A 17,271-nucleotide genomic window follows, 5' to 3' on the forward strand; every position below is an offset into this window, starting at 1 on the left:
AAATATTATGCTAAATGAAAGACGTCAGAAACAAAAGATTACATATTATATGGTTCAATTTATGTGAACTTTCTAGAAAAGACAAAATTACAGAAATAAAAGGTAGATCAGTGGTTGCATGGGGCTGGAGGTAGGAGGTGGGACAGGCTACAAACGGGCATGAAAGAACTTTTTTGGTTGATGGAAATGTTCTAAAACTGAATGGTGGTGATGGTTGCACAACTGTATAAATTTACTAAAAATCACTGAACTGTCACAGTGGGTGAATTTTATGGTATGTAAATTATACCTCAATAAAGCTGTTAAAAACGAAAACCTAGGGACGGTGTTTTGGGCCATGCTATATTTAGAGTTTAAAAGCACAGTGCTTTAGTGGTAAACAGAGTGAGAAAAATCCCAAGGGGAGGGTGATACTCGGCAGACCAGAGTCGCAGCCACCTGTAAATAATTACCTTCTTAGGATTAAACCTTGATGGTTCTGAGTTTTGCTATATTAAAATGATGCTGTTTCTCCTTACTGCACCATAATCAATCACTGCATTTGTTCATCATGTGACCATTCCTGTGTCACACCCAGAGGTGCAACACATATATACTTACGTGGGTGTGCATGAGTGCACGCAAGTGCTGCCCTCTACCCCTGCCTCCCGAGGTTCAGGCAAAAACCTTCTCCTATTTCTGGGACTATCTGAGATGGTGCATGACCCTTGGAATTAGTGCTCTCTGTGCTCCATCTTTCTTTTTGGAGAGATACTTCCAGGGCTAGCGAGCAGCTGTAATCTTTGTAATCAAAACAGAGTGATGATGTGGGACCTTCAGATTGAAATGGAGCCATAACGACAACAGCCAGACAGGGACCTAGTGGAGCTCAGGGCTCTAAGAGAACCCTGTATTCCTCAGCTGCTAGGTTTTCAAAAGCATCCGGGCAAAACGCAAAATAGAATTTGTTATCAGATGAGCTAAGAGTTGAAGTGCAATAATTATCTGTCAGATATAGCTCAAGGCTATAATCTTCCAAATACGCTCGGTCTCAACACCAGGCTGTTCAAACTCCACCTTTGACTGAAGAATATTCTTATAATTCTTACCTCCACGCTTCCACACTCATGCAGAGCACTGAACTAAGTCGTGTGGATTACACAGAATTGGGGAATTTTGCAGGCTTTTTGTCCTTATGTAACTTATGATGTGGAGGAAATAGAAAAATGTTTCAGACATAGTACAATCCAGGAACAGGCAACAAAAGATGCAGAAATAACGCACACATTATAATACAGAGAAAAAAACGTATGGATGGTTCTGGATGAATCCAAAATCCTATTAAAGCTGCAGATACTGACTGAAGTGATGCAAAATTTAGAACCATAAAAGCCTTCACAGTCAAGGCTAGGAGAATAACAAGGAACTTATCTTTTTCCAAAGGTCAAATGATACAGACCTCCAAGTTTAGGTATCAGATGGCCCACTGGTAAGTGGATTATGTCGCTATGCCTAGGTTTTTCAAAATTATTACAGTAAAATGCAAGACATAATTAATATCAGATAAGTTATGTTTATCAGAAAGAGTCAAAATATGATATTTATCTGTCAGAAAGAGCTCAAAATTACAACTGTCCAAATAGTTTCAGTCTCAGGAGACCAAGACGCGCAGAATGAATCTGATTCTCCTTTCAGTTGACTGGAGTATCAGATTCACCCAGTGGTCTAAGACAAAAGTATTAAGTACTGTCTTGTCAGTTCCTCAAATAAGACTCTATCCTCAGTACCAAGCACAAGGCCCCATTCACAATACACATTTAGTAAGTACTTGTGGAAGACAATGATTTCAACCAGATCAATTTATCAATATGATAAATTCTATAACATTCCACAATTTGGGGATGCAACAAAGCCAGTAAACCCAAATTTGGCTCTTTAAAAAAAGCTGCAAACGAAGGGGTATTTTGTTTGGTACAGGACAAGTAGCCAGAAGCACCTTTGTCACAAAAGCCATTTCCAGCTCTAGACTCCATTCATCATTTTTAAAAAAAGTCACAAAAATGTGCTTTAATAACTAAAGAAATTAGACCTGTTCTTTCATAGGGGTACAAACTGTCTTATATTATTCCTGGTCTGGTAAGCTTCTATGTATCTACCTAAAGTCCTTATGAATAAGAACAAGACAGGCAGAATTATCATGCTATACTAAAAAGTTCACAAACACTGAAAGCACCATATGTTTAAAACAGAGTTGTCTAAAGTTAAAAAAAAATCTATAAGTTTGGCATAGGATAAAAACAAAGAGAACATATTTTTTAGATCAACTCAAAGTAATGTATGTATAGATTCTAAGTCAGTATAAACAGAAGAGCAGTAAAAATAGAACAAATAAGAGTCTATTAACCCACTGAAAACCAAACCCATGCCGTTGAGTTGATTCTGACTCATAGTGACCCTACAGGACAGAGTAGAACTGCCCCCCACAGAGTTTCCAAGGCTGTAGTCTTTATGGAGGGAAACCCTGGCGGCATAGTGGTTAAGTGCTATGGCTGCTATCTAAAAGGTCAGCAGTTCAAATCCACCAGCTGCTCCTTGGAAACTCTGTGGGGCAGTTTTACTCTGTCCTACAGGGTTGCTATGAGCTAGAATCGACTCAACAGCAGTGGGTCTGGGTTTTGGAATCTTTACGGAAACAGACTGCCGCGTCTTCTCCTGCAGAGTGGCTGGTGAGTTTGAACTGTTGACCTTTTCGTCAGCAGCCGAGTGCTTTAACCACTGCGCATCCAGGGCTCCTAAGAATCATATTAAAGTACTGCTGTAATGTAAATAATTTTTTATTGTCTAGGTTAACTCTGTTTTGATGCAAGGTGTGGAGAAAATAGGTTGATTTATCTGTTCAAATATGCTATATATTTATAATACATAAGTGGTGAGAAATAAAGGCATGTCTGTCAATGAGAAGCCAGTCGGATTTCTAGGTAATAACTTCTTCCAAGTGCTTCAAGAGAAGTCACCAAGTAACCTTCACCGTTGGATGGAAAAAACAACCTGGGCCATCAAGACCAAAGATGTTGAGCATTTGGAAAGAAGAGTATCAAGCAGCAGAGTGCCCTAAACTTGCAGTTTTCATCTTACCTTCCTTAAGTGCAGGAGTCAGCAAACTTTCTCTACTGTTAGACAGTAAATATTTTAGCTTTGAGGGCCATATAGTCTTAGTCACAATTACTCAACTTTCCCACTGTACTTCAAAAACAGCCACAGATAATATTTAAACAAATAAGTGTGGCTGTTTTCCAATGAAACTTTTTTTATGGACATTGAAATCTGAATGTCATACAATTTTCATGTGTCACAACATATCATTATTCTTTTTCATTCTTTTCAACCATTTTTTAAATGGTTGATCACGGGCCATACAAAAACAAGGTGGCAGGCTGGATTTGGCCTGCAGGCTGTAGTTTGCCAACCTCTCTTTAAGAGAACAGATAAGTCACAGGTGTGACGAGTGGGACATTGGTCATGTTCTTCCTTACCGGAATTTTGAGGGAGATATACACTAAGCCAACATCAGGAAGTTTTGCTTTCTCTTAGAGATAAACATAAACAGAAATGTAATGGCAACCAACCGCTAATTAATTAGGCTTAAGGACTAGGTGGTTAGACAGATCTTAAGCACTAGCAAATTGTTTACATTAGGATAGCAGAAAGGCTCTCAAAGACATCAAAGACTAGAAGTTTTATAAAAATGTTTGGACCAAAAGCAAGCAGCTAATTTCTCTCAGAGACTTATAAGTAAGAAAAGTTGCTATGATGTTGATAAGTGAATTGGTTTTGTTTTGAATACAAGTTGAGATTTATTTGAAAAACCTTGTTTATTCAATATTCCCAATTCACCAGAAAAGGAACACAATTAAACAACCAAGGAAATATGACTGACATCTAGTGGAGTCTTTAGAAAACTGTAGGTACATAATCTGTGTTATTTTCTGAAGGGGAAAAAAACACTAAAACATAAAAAGGGGGAAGGTAGGTGTCACATTGATATCACATTCTATACCATTCATTTATTCATTCAATATTTTTGAAGGGCCAACCATACACCAGGAATTTTAGGTGCTAGGAGTTAAGTGGTGAATAAGACAGAGTCCCAGCCTTTGTGGAGTTTACTTTTTTGTGATATGAGTTACTTTATTCTTAGAAAAGGAGTTGCTAACTGAAAGGTTGGTGGTTTGAGTTCACCCAGAGGCACCTTGGAAGAAAGGACTGGCAATCTACTTCTGAAAAATCAGCCATTGAAAACCGTATGGAGCACGGGTCTACTTTGACACACAGGGTTCGCCATGAGTCAGAATCAACAGCAACTGGTTTGGTTTTTTTATTATGAGTAAAAGAATTTCAAAGCTCAGATTCCATTTATTTATAGCATCTTAAACTCTTAGAAACATTTTCACATACATTATCCTTAAATAGTATTCTGAGATAAATAAGATTGATTTTATTATCCCCATTTGCAGAAAAGCAAACTGAGGTATCTTGATTTTTAATCTAGTTGTCTTTCTATCATATCACACTCCCTCTCTTCTATTTTTCAATAAGCCAAGTTACAGCTATTCGACATTCTCTTTTGATTCTGAACCAGAGGGTTCAAACAATGCTTCAACTACTATATGTTTTTATAATAACAACTTCTTAGTATGTCAGCATGTTAAGACACTAGAGTGCAATGGAAAGAAGGCTGGGTGTGGAGTCAGAAGCCCTAGACTCTAATCCTCAACTCTGGTCTTCACGAAGTCATTCAACCTCCCTGATACTATTTCCTGATTTACTAAGTGGGTAAATGATATTTATACCACAAAGGTTCCTGTGAGGATTAAAGTAAAAAATGTACGTGGAAGAGGTGAGCAAAGGGCTCAATATATATCAAGTACACTTGAATCTCAATTTTGTGAGGATCTTAATAAATCTCTTGTCAACATCAACAATGAAACTCAAGTAACTAACATGAAAATATACTTTATTTCATACTTAGTTTCAATTTCTGCCCCAAACTCTCATTGGGGTTTTAATATGATTTCTAGGCATGCATTGATGGTAAAACGTAAGATTTTTTGTGTGTGTTTACACACCTCTCCGTCTCCACTGCCACCATGCTAGTCCAAATTTCCACATCTCTCACCTCCCTTATGGAAAAAACCTCCTAGCTGGCCTCTCCTCTTTCACCCCTGCCCCATTCCCCATTTCTACACAGTAGGCAGTGATTTTGTTTAATGCAAATTTCAACATTCCTCTTTCCAATCTAAAATCCTTCAGTTTAGGATAACATCCAAAATCCGTAGCAGCCCTTGCCTACCTCTGTAGCCCTCCCCTCGCCCTCCGTGCTCTGTCCACTGCCCTCCCCTAGTGGAAAGTGTGCTTCCCACTACCCTTCCCGTGGCTAATCCCTACTTAGCTTTTAGGCTTCAAGGTAAATGTTATTCTTCGGGGAAGCCTTTCTTAAGAGAAAAACAGACGATAAGATAAAGACATCTTGTTAGAGAATTACCTGACGTATAGGGAAACTGTGATTTGTATTATTTCTCAGAGCTTCAAAATGAGAAGAGTAGTTTTGGGATGTAATAGTACAATCTTGAAACTAGTCAGAAACCAGGATACCCACCAAGAAATTCTCATGAACTTTAAAGAAACCCTTAATAGTATTTAGACCAAAACAAAGTCACAGACACATAACTGAGGAGTATTTAAGCCCCTGAGGCTACTCTTTCAAGTAAAATCATTTTTTTTCAGAATTTTTAAGAAGGAGTTTAGAACTGGTCCCATTTATTTCTCACAAAATAAAACTTAATTTTGAAGTGACTAACACCACAATAGGCAAATTACACCTCTTCTAATTTCAAGATACACTGTCCAAGTCATTACAGTGGGAAGATATAACAGTGCTTCCCTCAATCTGCACAGCATGTCTGTAAATGGAAAGCATCTGCCATCAGAGGATCTGGAGCACTGCAGATTCCATATAGACACTAAAAACCCATGGACTAGGATGTCATTATCATAGGAAAGAAGAAACAATCACATTCACGAAAACAGAAAAGCTGCCATCTAAAAAGCTGAAAATAAACAGTGATTAAGAACACCCACTCTTTTCCAAGGGGAAGACTAGCACTGCTGTCTTTCTTACAGAAAGGGTATGACCGTCAGTGGCTCAAGACTGATAACTACTGACATGTGCAAACCCTGAGGTCCACCACACATTTTCTAAGGAGTCAGACTTGATTTGCACAAACTAGTTACTTTACAGGCTAAACACAAAAGGAAATGTTTATGAGCCTTTCAGAAAACTCTAAGAATATTAACTTTCAAATTGAAAGGGTCTTGTGAACTGAATTCTTGACAGCACACAAGCACTGTAACATTAAAGATTAAATTAAATACCTCTCAGAATTAACTCCAAACCAAATAGTACATGCAATATATGAAAAAGGAATACAATGAAAAAAGTTCAAAATACATTCAAGAGACAGTTCCAAATAAGTTAACACAATGCCTTTCATAAAGAGAATGGTCAAATTCATCGACATTCACACTGACTGCTAAAAAGAAGGTAAAATTAAAACTGTAACAAAATCAGCAGGAAAGTAAGGAAGCTGGGGTAACTGGCTACTCTTTAAAAAAAAAATAAACTTGTATTTCTATCTCATATTTAACAACAACAACAAAAAAATAAGGAACAAATCCAAAAGTAAGAATCGTTTGATAAAAGTATATGTATAATTTTGAGGTGAGAATATTCATTTTAAACATAAAAGGAAGCTAAAAACCATAAAGAAGAGAACAGTAGGCAGTTCTTCAAAAAGTTAAACACAGAATGAACATTTAACCTAGCAATTCTACTCTTAGGTACATGCTCCAAAAACTTGAAAGCAGGGTCTCAAACAGATACACCAGTGTTCACTGCAGAATTGTTCACAATAACCAACAGGTGGAAACAACCCAAGTGTCCATCAACAGATGAATGGATAAACAAAATGTGGTATACACATACAATGTAATATTATTCAGTGATAAAGAGAAATGAAGTTCTGATACATGCTACAACATGGATGATCAATGAAACATTATGCTGAGTGAAGTAAATCAGACATAAAAAACCAAATATCGTACAATCCCACTCATGTGAATTATCTAGAATAGGCAAATGCATAGAGAGAGAAAAGCTTATTAGTGAGGTAAGGGGGAATGGGGAGCTAATGCTTAAAGGGCACTGGGTTTCTGTTTGGGGTGATGAAAAACTTGGAAATGGATAGTGGTGATGGTTGTATAACATGGTGAATGTAATTAATGTCACTTAACTGCATACTTAAAAATGGTTTAAAATGGCAAATGTTTTGTTATATATATTTTACTACAATAAAAAAAGCTGTGAGCAAATAAGAAATGACTATAAAGGATGAGCTGACTTGAACAATGTTTAATTAATGGTCTTGGGAAAGGTTCATCTATGCTGGTCATCCATTCCCTTTGGCTCTGTCCCCAGTGCCCATTCCCCTTGGGTAGGTGGGATTCATCTGAATCAGGATTACTGATTTTTAGCAAATAAATAAACAATTTATGTGTTTGAAAATAATGCCTACAATGTGTAGCTGCTGATGAACTGGAAGTACCCATTCTCTGTCTAAAAAATGACCCTTTAAAATTAGTATTGCATAACAAGTAATGATTACAATAATCATGACCTTACCTAAATGAATATTTTGGTGACTTTAAGTATTCAAACTTAGGGCCTACCTTTGTCTCTAAGTGCAAAGCACCAACTTCTTTTTCCTGATTGTGAGAAATGCACAGCAGCCCACTCCTCTCAATTTTCTCATCTTTTGGGCTATACCTGTAACTACTGCCTAAGGAAGCCAACTGATAACACTGTACTTTATGAAACTGACTTTCTTACCCTCACTCAAACCTATACGCATATAAGCAAAGTACAGCATAAATACCATTTGCAGCTTGCACTGTACTTGGAAGGTCCTCAGTATTTGCTGAATGAATGAATAATTAAAAATCTCAGCAAGAGTTAAAAATGGTTACTGATATATTTATATTTTAGTTGTACTCTATATGCATTTTTGAATGCTTAATTTTGAATTCTTAGCTTGTTTTTCATATAGCTAAAATCATTTATGTTCTAATGCAGTAGTACCATTAACTACTCAGATTCAGTAAGGAACTTTTTAAAAGGTAGATTCCCAGGCCACTCCCAGAATTACGATTCAGTTAGCTTAGAGTGGAAGCAACCTGGTCATCTGTACTTTTTGAAGCTCTCCAAGCGACTCTGATGTCAGCCAAATTTGGGAACCACTGCTTTGACATGCGGTGAATATAGAAGAAATCTATAAAACAGCCCAAAGTTGAAAGGGACATTAAAAGTTATCTAGTCAATCTAAATAGGATTAATTCCTCAAAATCTCATCAGAATCTAAAAGGAAAGCTATCATTGCTTTTTTTTTTTGAGAGGATAGCCTACTGACTATATTCTCGGTTTGGGAATAATTTAGATTAATTAATACTTGAACTGCCTAATTAGAGTAAGGTTATAGAAGATTTGAGCAATATGATTAACAAACTTGACCTAATGGGCATATATATTCATTCATAATAGAACTCTGCTCCCAACAAAAGCAGAATAAACACTTCTATCAAGCTTATCTGGAACATAATAAAAAACTAACAATATACTAGGCTCTAGAGAATGTCTGAAAAAATTTCAAAGGACTGAATAATACAGACCATTTTTCAGACCGAAATGAAATTAACCTGGAACTTAATAACAAAAGACAAGTAGAAAACCCCCATAAATTTGGAAATTAATAAAGTATACTTCTCAAAGAAGAAATCATAATGAAACTTAGAAAATACTTAAAACTATACAATAATAAAATATTATATAACAAGCCTCAGACACTACTCAGGTGGTGCTTAGAGAAATTTACAGCCTTAAATGCTTATATTAGGAAGGAAAAAAACTGAAATGAGTAAGCTAGCCATATCTTTAAAGAAGTTAGAAAAAGAATACCAAAATAAACCACAAGAAACTGTAACAAAAGAAACCATAAAGAGCAGAAATAAATGAAATAGAAAATATACAATACATACAATAAAGAGGATCATCAAAACCAAAAGTTGGTCTTCTGAAAGTCCAATAGATTGGACAGACCTATAGTAAGATTCATCAAGGAAAAACAGAAAAGATGTAAATGCATGAGATTAAAAATAAAACTGTATCAATTAAGCAATGCTGTTGGCATTATAAAGATAATAAGATATTGTGAATTTTGTGCCATTAACTTTGAAAATGTAGATAAAATTGACAAATTCCTAGAAATATGAAATGCTCCAAAATGGCTCAAAAAGAAATGAAAATAGTCTTACAATTGTTTTTAAAAATGGAATTAACAGTTAAAATTCTTCCCACAAAGAAAGCTTTAGGTGCAGACAGCTTGATTGGTTAAGTCTTACCAAAAATTTGAGGAGGAAGTAACTCCAGTCTTAAACGAGTTCTTCCAAAAAATATATAAAAAAAGGGAATGCTTCCTACCTATTTGAAGCAACAAATTGGGCAGTAAAATTAAAACAAAACAAAACTTAAAATGCAAGGGAAGTTACAGGCCAGTCTCACTCATGAACATACACAACATCGAAACAAAATATTAGCAAACAAAACCCAGCAATGTATTAAAAAAATGGTCAAGTTCATTCCAGGAATGTAAAAGTGGTTTAAACAAAAAACTAATGTAATTCACTACATTAACAGAATAAAAGAAAATCATATGATCATTTCAATTAGTAGAGAAAAAGTCTTTGAAAAAATTCAACATTCATTCCTGACAAAAAGGAAGACTCTTAGCAAACTAGGAATAAAAGGGAATCTCTTTAGCTTGATAAATCATATCTACAAAACCTACATCAAATAACATACTAAACAATGAACACTGAAAGCACTCCCTTTGGGATTAGTAATAACACAAGAATGTCTACTAAAGCAGTTCTATTCAGTTTTGCACTGGAGGTTCTAGCCAGCATAGTAAGACAAAAAAGAAAGCACTAATTAATTTTAAAAAGCGTAAGGAGTGGAAGGAAGAAGCAAAGCTGTCATTATTTGTAGGTGATATAATTACCTATATAGAAAATCAAAAAGAATCTGAGGACAAATTACTGGAATTAATGGGCATGTTAAGCAAGATGACTAGATAGAGGATCAAAATACAAAACAATTTGCATTTCCAAACAGCAGCAACTGTTAAAAAACATAATTCAAAAAAGTGACTATTTGCCTGACTGTATACATTTTGCCAAAACTCAGAACGATACACTTAAAATAGAGGAATTTTATTTTATGTAAATTATATCTCAAAAAAGTTGAAGGAAAAAAAGGGACCATTTGCAACAGGAACAACAAATGTAAAGTACACAAGAATTAATCTAATGTATACAAGATCTGTCTGGGGAAAAATTATAAAACTTCACTGAAAGGCATGGAAGAATTTTTAAATAAATGGAAATCCATAATACATTCATAGATTGGAAGATATAATATATCTACTCCTCACTTACCAACATGGTTAGGATTCCAAAGACCAGATTGTTATGGGAAAATTGGCTTTATGCAAAAATGAAAGATGACCATATCAGATCACAAAAATGGAGGATAATTACATCATTACATAACTGCCAAATTATATCATTACATAACCACCAAATTATATCATTACATAACTGCGAAATTACATCACTACATTACAGCCAAACCACTGAAAATAATGGCCCATCCAAGCTGACACATAACCTTAACCATCACAGCCAGTGTTACTCTTGCCTTGCACCTCAGCGTTTGTTACTGCCAGACGTATGCCGTTAATGCGCAAAATAGTCAGACAGATTTTTTACTATTGTCATAAATGCAAAATGTTGTATAATGAGATAGTTGATAAGTGAGGACTAGGTGTACTGTAAAGATGTCAATTCTCTCCAATTTGATCTTTAGATTATATGAAATGTCAATCAAAATCCCAACAGTTTTTTGAGGGATTCAATAAGCTGATTCTAAGAGCAAAGGACAAATAATAGACCAGATACTCCTGAAGAAGATTACTTAATTGCTTATAGTAGTTAACATAAGGAGCCCTGGTGGCACAGTGGTAAAAACACTTGGCTACTAACCGAAAGGTCGGTGGTCTGAACGCACCAGCTTCTCCGCAGGAGAAACATGTGGCAGTCTGCTTCCGTAAAGATTTACAGCCTTGGAAACCCTATGAGGCAGTTCTACTCTGTCCGATAGGGTCGCTAGGAGTTGGAATCGACTTGATGGCAATGGGTTAATTATGATAGTGTAACATTGACACAAGAATAGGCAATTTACCCAAAGGGACAGAATAGAATACAGAAACCAACCCATGAGTGTTTAGAAGCTTTATTTATGACAATGGTGGCATTGTAGGGTAGTGGAGAAATGATGAATTATCCAATAAATAGTCCTCAGAGAAGCTGTCATTCAAATACACAGAAAGAAAGAGAGAGAGAATAAATTGGATATTCTGTATCACACCACACACAAAACTCCATTTCAGATGAATTGAAGACATATGTGAAAGGGGCACCTTTAAAACTTGAAAAAACGAAAAAGAAAAATGGAGAAAATCATTACAACCTTGGGGCAGACAAGGATTTTTTAAAGAAAATACTAACTATAAATGGAAAAGGTTAACAAATTTAACAAAAAAATTTACAAGCAATGGATAAAATGCAATATAGAACACAAAGATAAAAAGCTTAATTTTCCCAACAAGAAAATAATGTGAAACAGACAAAAAACCAACAAAAACTGTATAAGAAAGTAAATTTAGTCATAAAGCCAACAGGTGGCATGATTTTGAGCAACTAGTGGTATGTAGGAAAGAAGTTCCCATTTAACTCTGATGACACAATAATTGCACAGAGCTCATGACACTGGAACTACATAAAAGAATATACAGAATCAGCATGCTATTTGATTTTGTAATGAATGATATTTACTGATAAGGCTGCTATTGGTTTCACCATTTAGATTTAACTCCTTATATCTCAGAAGACTTAGTTGTGGTTATAGAAGAGAATATACCTACTCCTCACTTACCAACTATCTTGTTATCTGACATTTCACATTTACAACAGTAGTAATAAATCTACTATCCAACAATTTTGTGTATTAACAACATATGTCTGGCAGTAATGAATGCCAAGGTGCAAGGCGAGAGTAACACTGGCTGTGATGGTTAAAGTTATGCATCAACTTGGCTGGGCCATGATTCTCAGTGGTTTGGCACATCAGTTACATAATGATGCAATTTGGCAGTTATATAATGATGTAGTCATCCTCCATTTTGTGACCGGATGTGGTCATCCTCCATTTCCACATAATGCCAATTTTCGCATAACAACCTGGTCTTTGGAACCTAACCACGACAACTGTGAGGAGTGGGTGCATAAACATTATCAGCTTTCACAATATAAAAGTAATCGCAGAAGGTACTAATTTCCTCAGCTTATGTACATAGTAGAAGTTACAGGAAACAGATGTTTAAGAATATTATTTAAAATTAGAAAGGTAATGAACTAAAAAATGGTAACATAATTATGAAAAACAAGGATGGGTTGGTATATGGAGTTATAAATGAGGTTAATTCTTTACATCACAGAAAAAAACTCACTAATGTCCAAAACTGAGAAGTCAAGAAATAGTGCTCTAAATATACTATTTAGAGATACAATCTAAAACCCAGAAAAGGCAGAATGTGTTGAATTTCATTATAAGCTCTTCTGTATTATTCAATTTTTAATCCATATGCATGCATTATTTTAATAAATATAAAATTTTCAAAAATAATTGAATAAAAGAAAAAAAAAGATCAAGAGCTTGTCTAGTCGAATCATCTACCATTAGGTAGGTAAAAGGAAAATGGATGTCCACTCCAACAGAAAAACTTCTAAACCTCTGATAAAGACTAATGATTAAAAAAAAACAACCAACTTTATCCAGCACAGCAAACATAATCATTAATTCAGGGTGAAGAAACCAGTTAGAGGCATCATTGTTTCTCTTCTTCCTTAACTTTCCTTTTGTCCTTTCCTCTATTTCTCTAATATTTTTGTTCTCCTCTAGCTTTCCCTTATTTAGCATGAATATTCAACCAAAAATATATAAAACACTATTTTTACTTATTTTCTATTCTTTTCTCTCAACACAAAAAGAACAAATTAAGTTGATTTTCATTTCTATTTTGTCTAAACTAATTTTAAAAATCCCTATGAACATTATTGCTGTAGAGAGAACAAATTACTTATACCACTGATTTAAGTGAGGCACACACAAACAAAAGGCAGCTCTGTTAAAACCAGCACAATAATCACTCTTCAATGTATTAATGTTTCTACTGGCGACTGCTAAATTACTTAGGCTTCAGCAGCAGAAACTAGGTTTCCACATAGCTATTTATATGAGTTGGAATCAACTCGACAGCAATGGTTATGGTTCTCTTTTAAGAGTTAAAAGCTTGAAGTCTAAGTTTTCCAAAAGTAAAGAAAAAATCAGAAGGCTGAATGTACATACTAGGTGGTATTTGGTTTCAATTCAAAAGACTTAGCAAAGTCTCCATTTCAGTATAATCCATATCCAGGTCTATACTTACACTATATGTGCAAGGTCAAGTGGTTTTTCTGGTTGCTCAGGAAAAACAGGATGCGGGGGCTCTCTGGTGGGTACACACCCCAAAGATTTACTAATCGCATGGCTCAGCTTCTTTGCAGGGGATTTCTGTATCAGAGTAGAAAATAAGGAAATTAGGAATTAAATCTTCAAAACAACTAAAAAGTGCTTCAAAAGAACTTGCTGGCAAGGGCTGTAGAAAACATCGTTTCAGATACAAATCAAGTTTCATCATAATCCACATTATTAAGCACTGCACAAATGAACCTGCAGTTGTTCCAAGGTCATTTACGGCCCCTTCATTTCTGCGGTTCCTCCCTTATTTCTATGAAGTCACACTACCAAGTTAATGTTAACTTTCCTTCTGAACATCTCTATAAACCTTTACATCAACTCCCTCTTTTGATGCTTCTGGATGATTTTTGGTAATATATTAAAGTTAACTCCCCAGAGTCAGAACTTTTTGTCGGGCTACAATTCGAAAAGGCTAAGATAATGCTGAGATAAAGCTTTTGAATGTTAGCAAACTAGTTGACTAAGCCATCTCCCAAAACGTGCCTATTAAGAGGACATTCCTAAATTAAATGTGAAGCAGAACATTTGGTGTTAAGGGCAGGATATGTATACAGATAGAAATGAATACACTCACAACCAACCATAGGCAAGCAGCATCAGACCTATGACTCTAAATTACAATATGCTGAAAGTACAAAAATAAGTTGGCATACCATTACATTTCTCTGGAAGGTAGAGTAATGCTCACCAAATCCAAAGGCTATCAAGTCTAAAATTTAACAGTAAATGTGCACAGAAGCAAACAATATGCCACAATTAACTTATATAGAACTTTCACTTCTAAAACCCACATTTAAAGGTGGCTGTTTATACACAGATTTTATTATTCACCCAATTTCCTTTCAAAAATACTGTTGTCTGAGACCTTCTTGGCAAGATATTAACTGCAAAAAAAGTTTAAATATTTCACTCTACGGTCTGCAGTTTATTACCACAAGTACCACTTTAATTGGAAAACAGAATTTGTCTGCAGCTGTGTGCCTCATCAACACATCTCCACTTAACTTTTACATGCTGCTTGACGTAGGATTTTTATCACAAAGTAAACAAAAATCTGTTTGCCTTTAAGATTACATTGGCTAAATTAATTAATACTTCGTTTATAATAAAGAGTGAATAATGCCAATTTCTTCAAAAACTTCAGATACCGGCTCCAAATCACCTACCATTATCTCCTTCAACACATTACATTTTGGAAAAAGTCTAGATGTAAGCTGATTTCCTGAAAATCATACAAAGATAAAGCAGAAATTCTGAACGTCCCCCTTACCTGCTGCCCATTCTTCCTTTGCTCAACAATTGGATGTAACCTGACTTTGCTTTCCTTCCCCCTTATCCATCTTCCCAACTGCCCCTAGTGATTATGTCACTCTTCTGCTTAAAATCTTTCTAAGGCTAATGACGTATAGAATGTTACCTAAATAAACACCTTCTTATTCCATACAAGAGCTTTCGTAGCTGGCTCCCACCTCCACCTCACACTAGCATAGATGATGATCCACTCGCAGTTGCCTAGATACTCCATGCTCTTTTAAGTCTCTGGACATTAGCATGTGCCTTTCCCAGGTCTGCCTTTTCTAATCAATCTTTCTGAAAATTTTCTGCTCATCTCTCAAGACTGCTTGCAAGTATCATCTCCTCTGTGAAGACTTTGCTCACTGCTCCATATGTCAGTGACTGCCTTTCCCTCCCATGATACCCATTTCCCTTGCACATATTTCCAATGCCGCACTTACCATGTTATATTGCAACTTTTAGTTTAATTGCCCATCTCTGTTAGACTGAAACTTCTGAAAGGTAGGATCTGTCTTATTCATCTTTGTATTTCCAGAACATATCCTAAAACAGGGTATCTTATTTGAACAAATTTGCTTAGACAAATTTTCTAGATTGCTTTCTCCTGACCAAACCACATAAGTTTCATTTTTTTTAGAATTATGATACAAGTAGAAAGCAATCAGAGGACATCAAAGAGAATACCTAAATTCAGCTTTACAACGAAACAGTGCATCAGTAATCTATGTATTAATGATTTTTTGCTATATCTTAGAACCACCTGGGACATCAATTCACGCAGCTCACGTGCGACGGATCATCACAGAGACTACTTTAGCTTCATCCTAAGCAATAGCCATGCAATCACAGGTTTCATGTGTGTATTTTATAAAAACATTAAAATAACCATACAACTATTAAAATAAAAATGTTTTCCTTAGTACTACCTAACATACTCTAGCTGTATGTTTGTTATGGTTTTGAAAATACTGCTTGCTTTAAGTCAAGGTGTAAGATTAGATCAAATTTCATGTCTCAAAAATATAGATAGAAAGGTAAAGTCAATACATCAAGGTTAATCCTAAATAACTAACGTACATCAAAAGACGCTTGGTATGTGTGGGGAAGGGGAAAAAGCTGGGAATAAATATATATAGGAATTAGAATATAAACCAAGAGTCTAGGACCAAACCAAAAAGGATATTAACCCTGAAAATTTTAAAGCTATACATTGTTAGGCTGTCTAAATATGTAAATAAGTGATTTCCTAGAAGCAGATCTCAAAGAGTGAATTATGATACGGACCTAAAGTGAATTTTGATGTGGAGTTAGCCTAGGAGGCTAAGATTAACAAACCTTCTAAGCATCATTTTGAAAAATCCTAAAAGCACCAAGATAGGGACATCAACCTCTTCTGTGTACCCAGCACCTAGGACAATGCTCAGGATTTGGTAGCCACTCACTAAATATTTAAGGATGTAAAGTAGGGAGGAAGAAAGCAGTTCAGGTCTAGGAGTCAGTGTCTCTTGCGCTTCACTTAAGTCACTATGCCAGAAATGCTCTTTTAGGTCTCTGTAAACCAGCTGCTGTTGTGTCAATTCTGACTCATGGCGACCTCGTGTGTTTTAGAGTAGCACTCTGCTCCATAGGGTTTTCAATGGATAACTTTTTGGAGGTAGATCACCAGGTCTTTCTTCCAAGGTGCCCCTGGTGGACTTGAACTTCCAACCTTTCAGTTAGCAGCTGAGCACATTAACCATTTGCATCACCCAGAGACTCCTAGGAGTGTACCTTTGCACTCCAAAATTAATACAATGGGGAGGTCTTAGCCTAGAAAATTAAATCTCCTCCAAATGCTCTTAGGCAATGGTTTTCAATCTTTTTTAATTCTCAATGCCCTAATCCACTTTGGAGCCCTGGGTAGTGTGAACAGTTATTGTGCTCAGCTGTTCACTGAAAGGTTGGAGGTTCGACTGCACCCAGAGACATCTGGGAAGAAAGGCCTGGCAATCTACTTGTGAAAAATCTGCCACTGAAAACCCTATGGAACACAGTTCTACTCTGACACACATGGGGTCACCATGAGTCAGAATCAACTTGATAGCAACTGGTTTTTTAAATCCATGTTACCTACTTTCAAAACATTTCCTACTATCTGTTACAAATTCTAAAGGTTACATTTTCTTCCTTTTGGGGGGATAAATATATCT

At 35.7% G+C, this 17,271-nt stretch overlaps 1 protein-coding gene across 2 annotated transcripts in view; it reads right to left on the bottom strand.

The window, feature by feature from the left end:
- The window catches only part of DTNB (dystrobrevin beta), a 335,670-nt gene that overhangs the window by 168,625 nt on the left and 149,774 nt on the right, over positions 1–17,271 (bottom strand). For both annotated transcript variants that reach the window (XM_023732419.1, XM_023732417.1), the window contains exon 9: positions 13,695–13,819. In XM_023732419.1, the coding sequence (XP_023588187.1) occupies positions 13,695–13,819 (125 nt within the window). The remainder of the gene's footprint in view (positions 1–13,694; positions 13,820–17,271) is intronic.

This window comes from Trichechus manatus, unplaced genomic scaffold (assembly GCF_000243295.1).
Source record: "Trichechus manatus latirostris isolate Lorelei unplaced genomic scaffold, TriManLat1.0 scaffold00052, whole genome shotgun sequence".
NCBI lineage: Eukaryota > Metazoa > Chordata > Mammalia > Sirenia > Trichechidae > Trichechus > Trichechus manatus.